The 8264-nt window shown below is 39.5% G+C and overlaps 1 protein-coding gene across 1 annotated transcript in view; it reads right to left on the bottom strand.

Moving 5' to 3' along the window:
- Window positions 1-4401: 4401 nt before the first annotated feature.
- LOC106610629 (MAM domain-containing glycosylphosphatidylinositol anchor protein 2) overlaps window positions 4402-8264 on the bottom strand; it is a 231850-nt gene continuing 227987 nt past the window's right edge. Inside the window, exon 17 of the mRNA XM_045723335.1 lies at window positions 4402-6046. Coding sequence (XP_045579291.1) covers window positions 5958-6046 — 89 coding nt within the window. The 3' untranslated portion in view covers window positions 4402-5957. The remainder of the gene's footprint in view (window positions 6047-8264) is intronic.

Below are 8264 nucleotides of genomic sequence, written 5' to 3'. Positions count from 1 at the left end.
TGGCCCATTCCTCCTGACAGAGCTGGTGTAACTGAGTCAGGTTTGTAGGCCTCCTTGCTCGCACACGCTTTTTCAGTTCTGCCCACAAATTTTCTATGGGATTGAGGTCAGTGCTTTGTGATGGCCACTCCAATACCATGACTTTGTTGTCCTTAAGCCATTTTGCCACAACTTTGGAAGTATGCTTGGGGTCATTGTCCATTTGGAAGACCCATTTGTGACCAAGCTTTAACTTCCTCTGACTGATGTCTTGTGGTGTTGCTTCAATATATCCACATCATTTTCCTGCCTCATGATGCCATCTGTTTTGTGAAGTGCACCAGTCCCTTCTGCAGCAAAGCACCCCCACAACATGATGCTGCCACCCCCGTGCTTCACGGTTGGGATGGTGTTCTTCGGCTTGCAAGCACCCCATTTTTCCTCCAAACATAACGATGGTCATTATGGCCAAACAGTTCTATATTTGTTTCATCAGACCGGAGGACATTTCTCCAAAAAGTACGATCTTTGTCCCCATGTGCAGTTGTCAAACCCATTCACAGGATTGGTTAACTCTTGCTTTTAGTTACTATTTTCTACATCAAAACTATGAAATAACACACATGGAATCATGTAGTAAGCAAAAAAAGTGTGTGTATATATATATATATATATATATATATATATATATATATAGTACCAGTCATAAAATATATTTAGATTTGTTTAACACTGTGTTAACACAATTGAAAAATCTAAATGTTATTCCATATGTGTTATTTCATAGTTTTAATGACATCACTGTTATTCTACAATGTAGAAAATAGTAAAAATATTGAAAAACTCTTGAATGAGTAGGTAAAAGTGTACTGTACACACCCGGATTATGCCACATAACTTGCGTGGTAACTAGTCCACAGTTAGCTGAAATAACTTGTGTTTTCTTTTCATACAAGAAAATAACCCTAAATGTCAATTGGTTGTCATATGTACAGTATTTCCCCTGGAATAAACATCCTCAATTGATGGGTTTCGATAGTATTGGAAGTCTATCAAATACTTTGATTGTTTGCTTGAGTCTGCCTGGAGTGCTAGATGGGCACTTTTGGGACTATCCCATTGGTTCCATTGCGGCAGGCAAGCGGAATCGAGCACAGCTTAATTAAAATATATATTTTGAATAAGGTTTCAAATACTATTTGAACCCAGGTTTGCCTCAACATGTACAGCGTTAGACAAGTCAGTGTCAGATAAACACTCCAAGAATAGTAGAGTGTGGCTCAACTGTGATCGTGGCTATGAAAACAATTTAAATCCTGTCAAACCCTTTAGACTCGAGGGTCATCCACATACTGATAAGTGCGAGAAACAAAAAATCTAAAACCTCCTGTGTTCACACTTTTAGAACATTCAGGTAAACTTTTGCATACTAGACTAGCTATCAGCGGGGCCATATGTTCCCTGGCTAATATGCATGAGGGAGTCTTTGTACTGTACCTGGGAGCAGATGCACCTGCAGATGGGTGCCCTCCTGGCCAGATGTGAAACATGTCCATCTCATCTGCACCGAGAGAAGACGCTTTGCCTGGTGGCTCTGGAGAGATGGTTTACTTACTGAATACATAAACAATGTTTGAATGGAGAGAACACACGTTGTACAGTCAACACATTGCATTACAACTCAAGGTAAGGTCGGTTAGGTATCCCCAGGGCTTACAGTGTATGATATAAATATTTCAATGTTTAGCAGGGCCTAACCAAAGGCCAAGGGACAGTAAAAACGTATAATGAAAGTCAACAGAAGTTGTAAGGGTGGCTGTGGTCAGAAAACAGCAATCAGGTGTAAAGAAGCTTTCTGAGAATCAAAGAATTGTGACAACTAACGAAATCTACTGAAAAAGAACGATTTGTTCATATTCAGTTGTATTTTTATATATCACTGTAAATAATAAATACATCTCTCTCATCAACTCACTTCCAGACACATTCTACAAAGATGTATTTTCTCGTGATGAGTAGCAAAGTCGTGAAATATTACTGATCATCTCACTGACAACAAACTGTTGTCTAATAAAATAACAGATGACAAGATGGAAAACTACATTTAATGTATATTTATTCATAATAATGCGATGTAATCATCTGGGAAATCAAATCCAAATTATGACAGGAAGTCTATTGCAGATAATTATATAAAAAATAAAAGCATTCTGATACATTTAGACAAAGTTCTGTTCTGTGGGTTTTGTTGTCAAGAAAACGATTACCTCAAATAATACATGTATTTTGTTCCCATTAGAGGAAATCCATTATTGAGTTAAAATCCCTATTGAAATCTGCTGTACAATATAATATATGGGTTTTCTTTTGGGTAGAATTTAAACACTTGCTTGGCTCATTGAAGTCAAGATGGTAGCCTGGGGTAGAAAAAAATCAAGAAAAAAATCGACAAAAGCAATGAATTTCTCTAATAAAATCTGTTTGCTGGTGGTAGTTACGTAGAAAATGACAGAGGACCAGAAGCAATGGAGGGGGGGAGTTGTCAAGTTCCATTTCACTGTAAGTGCTGAGAGAGCAATTTGCCTGAACATTTTTATTTTTACCATTCCTTTGAAATAACACAAGTAGTCATGGGGGAGTTGTTAATTTCAGCACAAATTTGTAGATAAACAATGCAATAAAACATTGAATTGCGAGACATGGGGAAATGGAAGTTATAACTAATTGTTCAATATATATTTTTTATTTTTCATTATTAAAAGTGACCGACCACACATGCTAGGATTTACATGAATAATTTAATTGAACAGGGGAAATGTATATGCCTAAATCTTTGTCAAAATCAGTTTGTATTCCATTTTGTGTCATCTTGTGCTTTTTATATGAATACTGACAAATGGTTTCTTATGGAATCTTTTGCACTGTGGTGTTTAGCAAATTGATTAGCTTATAGTCTATTTATGATTATTCTGTAAAGAAAAAGGAATCAGAAAACAAAAAATATCCCAAATAAAATAAAATGGGAAATGTAAAACCTTCCCCCAAAACATTGTTACGAACAATAGTAGAGTCATTTTACAATATTTTTTTTCAAAAACCAGCTGGTTAAGGTAACTCATGGTCTCAGGTAGTTCCAATGTTTTTACAGTTTCTGTAAAAGTAGAGTTACACTCTCATTTGAGTAGTAAAATATGTAGGTCTGTGAGAACCAGATAGTCTGATCCAATTGACTGACAAACACCCAGGTAAACCAAGTCCATTATCAGCCGTAAGAGTCACACCTGAAAGGTCCTCCTTTCACAGTCCTTGGACATCGTCACAAAAATGTATTTTTCTCAGCAGGTCCAGTTGAAATGAATGGGGAGACTTCAAAAGCATCCCTCCCTCCAAGTAGTTTTTTTGTCGGAGCCCATTGTTTATGTCCAAGAGCTCCCCGTTCTCACTCAGTCACTCTGACAAAGCTGGACCACCATCCTTCCTCCGCTCGAGCACAAGTCCCACTCAAAAAGCCTGGACTGTCAAGGGTAGTAAGTCATTTCCAAGGTCAAAATAAAAAGAGCTGTGTGGCGATGGGAGTTAGCTGCAGATCACATAATTTTCTTCTCTGTATAAAATGTGCCTACGGTGTAAATGCTTGTATGGTAAAATAGCCCATGTTGGTTTTTCCATTCATGAGAATTTCCACTAAGTCTGAAGGCACTTAATTTTATGTCAGACAGCAGTGCCTTATCTTATCCCGAGAGGACTAGCTGTTGAGATATGACCAAAAGATGCAAAAACTGCTCTTTTGACTGCTCATAAAGTAACCTTCCAAAAGACTGTATGGGAACTGTATCATGATCAATGAGCAACTCATGCAGGGAGAGAAAGATTGTTGACATTCAATGTTTTTCTTTTTTGCACCTATTTTTATGTTCTTTATGGAGCCATGCTGAAATCAAAGGTCAAGATAATGACTTCTATTGGAAACGGGTGTTAATCTTGGCAGTTGCAAGAAGGAGAGCGAGTCAAACTACTACAACCTAAATTCAAATGAGCTTGAATTTCCTTCAATGTCCTTAAAGTAAGGTATGTTACAGGAGGATGATTCAGAGGGCATTGGAATACACACTGCTCTGGTCTTTAAGCACCACATATGACTTGACCTGACTAAATTATGATTGGTCAGGAGGTGAAAGGATAAAGAAGGCTCCAATCGAGAAGCTTAGCTAGATAATGGCAACTAAAAAAAGAGAGATGAGGATAGAAGCTCACCTTTCATACAAAGGGCTTGTTATTGGCTGTTTTCTCTGCTATCGCACGGCAAGCGGTACCGGAGCGCCAAGTCTAGGACCAAAAGGCTCCTCAACAGCTTCTACCCCCAAGCCATAAGACTGTTGGACAATTCATAAAATCGCCACCGGACAATTTACATTGACCCCCCCCCCCCCTCCCTTTGTACACTGCTGCTACTCGCTGTTTGTTTGTTACCTATGCATAGTCACTTCGCCCCCACCTACATGTACAGATTACCTCGACTAGCCTGAACCCCCGCACACTAACTTGGTACCGGTGCACCCACAACATCAATTGGGGCAGCAGCATAGCCTAGTGGTTAGAGTGTTGGACTAGTAACCAAAAGGTTGCAAGTTCAAATCCCCGAGCTGACAAAGTACAAATCTGTCGTTCTGCCCCTGAACAAGACTAATAAACCCACTGTTCCCAGGCCGTCATTGAAAATAAGAATTTGTTCCTAACTGACTTGCCTAGTTAAATAAAGGTAAAATATAGCATTGCTATTCATATTGTGTTACTTTTTATTTTAGTCTACTTGGTAAATATTTTCTTCTTCTTGAACTGCACTGTTGGTTAAGGGCTTGTAAGTAAGCATTTCACGGTGAAGTCTACACTTGTATTCGACGCATGTGACAAATAAAGTTTGATTTGATTGCAATTACCATTGTTAATAAAGCCTAGAGTACTTAAGGGAGGGAAAAACACAATCCCTCGTCAATCCCTTTTAGGTAATGAAAGAAAGATGTGTCATGTCCCTGTTTATTAAATCACCTTCTGAAATTTTAGGGCAGGTGGGACACAGAGAAGCCCCTACAGTACATCGAAAGGATCTAAGTTCTCAATCTCATAGTGCTTCGACTACGAGGACTCTAGAGGTTGATTACACATGAGGCATACAATGCACCATAGTTCAGCCACTGCATAATAGAGTAACCTAGCGAACAAGTGTATGCACACTGTAATGAAACCAACCTTACGCAAACCTTGAAGAGAGAAAAAAAAGGGAAAAAAGAACAGAAAGAAATAATTATGATGAATTGACTTACAGATATACATATAATGCACCAAGCAGTCAAAGTTTAGCCTCTGGGTAGAAAGTATGCAAATGTATTTGTTTATGCACATTTTGATGAATCCGACCATAGGCAGGGCAGCCTCCAAGTATTAAGAGAGGTGAAAAGCCACAACCCAGAGGAATACTAGCCTCTATCATATTCATGAGAAAATAGCGTCGGGGTCACTGTGGGTTGTTGAACAAATTTTGTACATTTCTCGACATACTTTAACATAAAATCAAACTCTTCCACACCAATCAATTATCATCATTCTGTGGCCCATTTAATAATAAATGGAACCCCACCATGCGTCCTTGTGCTTTACAGAAATGTACCCATACTCTGCATCGATTGCTTCAGCTGCAGAAAAAATGATGAACTGGAGTCCCTAATACGGAGACTATGGAGAGCTCGACTCTCCATCTTGACCTTGGAGTGCGCTCTGTGCATATTACGGAAAAATCCGGATGAACTGAGTTTTTTTTGTTTCCTTCATGCTCCACCCTGGACCAGTGCTGGGCTGCTGCTCTCCTGCAGACTGAAAAGGAGTGAATCTTTGGTAGTTTTTGGGGTTTGGACAGTCCAAGTCTGCAAACTCTTCCACTGGGTTTGGGCCAACGTCAGGTTGCTCCTCCTGGGAGAGAGGGGTCACCTCTGAAGGCCCACAAAGACCAGGGTCAGGGTGACCAAGAACTGCCATATATGGGGTGTGGTAGGAGGAGACAGTGACCTTAGATCTGTAGGGATAGAGAAAGAAAGCTGGTGACTTAGATAATCTAGGGAGCATGGTCCTTTTTCATTGAGCTAATGGGATGACGTGTGGGGAACGTGTACGATTCTATGTTTGATTTACGGAAGACTTTTCAACATATTTAATTGTTTTTAGTTGTTCTGAGGAGGACCATACTCTTGCTCCCTGGAGGAGACTCTGGCATGTACAGTGCCATGAAAAACAATTTGCCCCCTTTCTGATTATCTCTATTTTTGCATATTTTTGATACTGAATGTTATCAGATCTTCAACAAAATATTAGATGAAGGGAACCTGAGTTTACAAATAACAAAAAATTTATGTTTTATTTATTTAAAAAAGTTATGCAACACCCAATTCCCCTGTGTGAAAAAGTAATTGCCCTCTTACAATCAATAACTGGTTGTACCACCTTTAGCTGCAATGACTACAACCAAATGCTTCCTGTTGTTGTTGATCAGTCTCTCACATCGCTGTGGAGGGATGTTGGCCCACTCTTCCATGCAGAACTGCTTTAACTCAGTGACATTTTTGTGTCTTCAAGCATGAACTGCTCATTTCAAGTCCTGCCACAACATCAATTGGGATTAGGTTTGGACTTTGACTAGGCCATTCCAAAACATAACATGTGTTGCTTTTAAGCTATTTTCATTTAGACTTAATTGTGTGTTTTGGATCATTGTATTGCTGCATGACCCAGCTGTGCTTCAGCTCACAGACGGATGGCCTGACATTCTCCTGTAGAATTCTCTGATACAGAGCAGAATTCATGTTTCCTTCTATTAAGGCAAGTTGTCCAGGTCCTGAAGCATCCCCAAACCATCACACTATATGCAAAATGTGCAAAAGTAGAGAAAATTAGAAAGGGGCAAATACTTTTTCACAGCACTGTAGATGTGGTGTGATTTCTCCCAATCTAGTACCACAATACTTCAGAGGCAGCTCATCCACAAGTATGCTGTGTACTTATTGGTGAAATACAGTGGAAGTCGGAGGTTTACATACAACTTAGCCAAATACAATTCAACTCAGTTTTTAAGAATGTGAAATGTCAGAAAAATAGCAGAGAAAATGATTTATTTCTGCTTTTATTTCTTTCATCACATTCCCAGTGGCTACATACACTCAATTAATATTTGGTAGCATTGCCTTTAAATTGTTTAACTTGGGTCAAACGTTTTGAGTAGCCTTCCACAAGCTTCCCACAATAAGTTGGGTGAATTTTGGCCCATTCCTCCTGACAGAGCTGGTGTAACCGAGTTAGGTTTGTAGTCCTCCTTGCTCGCTTTTTCAGTTCTGCCCACAAATTTTCTATGGGATTGAGGTCAAGGCTTTGTGATGGCCACTCAAACACCTCGACTTTGTTGTCCTTAAGCCATTTTTCCACAACTTTGGAGGTATGCTTGGGGTCAAGCTTTCACTTCCTGACTGATGTCTTGAGATGTTGCTTCAATATATCGACATCATTTTCCAACCTCCCCATTTTTCCTCCAAACATAATGGTCATTATGGCCAAACAGTATTGTTTCATCAGACCAGAGGACATTTCTCCAAAAAGTACGATATTTGTCCCCATGTGCAGTTGCAAACTGTAGTCTGGCTTTTTTATGGCGGTTTTGGAGCAGTGGCTTCTTCCTTGCTGAGTGGCCTTTCAGGTAATGTCGATACAGGACTCGTTTTACTGTGGATATAGATACTTTTGTACCCGTTTCCTCCAGCATCTTCACAAGGTCTTTTGCTGTTGTTCTGGGATTGATTTGCACTTTTCGCACCAAAGTATGTTCATCTCTAGGAGACAGAACGCGTCTCCTTCCTGAGCGGTATGACGGCTACGTGGTCCCATGGTGTTTATACTTGTGTACTATTGTTTGTACAGATGAATGTGGTACCTTCAAGCGTTTGGAAATTGCTCCCAAGGATGAACCAGACTTGTGGAGGTCTTGGCTGATTTCTTTTGATTTTCCCATGATGTCAAGTAAAGAGGCACTGAGTTTGAAGGTAGGCCTTGAAATACATCCACAGGTACACCTCCACTTGACTCAAATTATGTCAATAGCCTATCAGAAGCTTCTAAAGCCATGACATAATTTTCTGGAATTTTCCAAGCTGTTTAAAGGCACAGTCAACTTAGTGTATGTAAACTTCTGACCCACTGGAATTGTGATACAGTGAATTATAAGTGAAATTTGTGGAGTGGTTGAAAAA

The sequence above is a fragment of the Salmo salar genome, chromosome ssa09 (assembly GCF_905237065.1).
Source record: "Salmo salar chromosome ssa09, Ssal_v3.1, whole genome shotgun sequence".
Lineage (NCBI taxonomy): Eukaryota > Metazoa > Chordata > Actinopteri > Salmoniformes > Salmonidae > Salmo > Salmo salar.
Note: the sequence above shows the minus strand (reverse complement) of the source record. Positions and strands in the feature narration are given on the sequence as shown.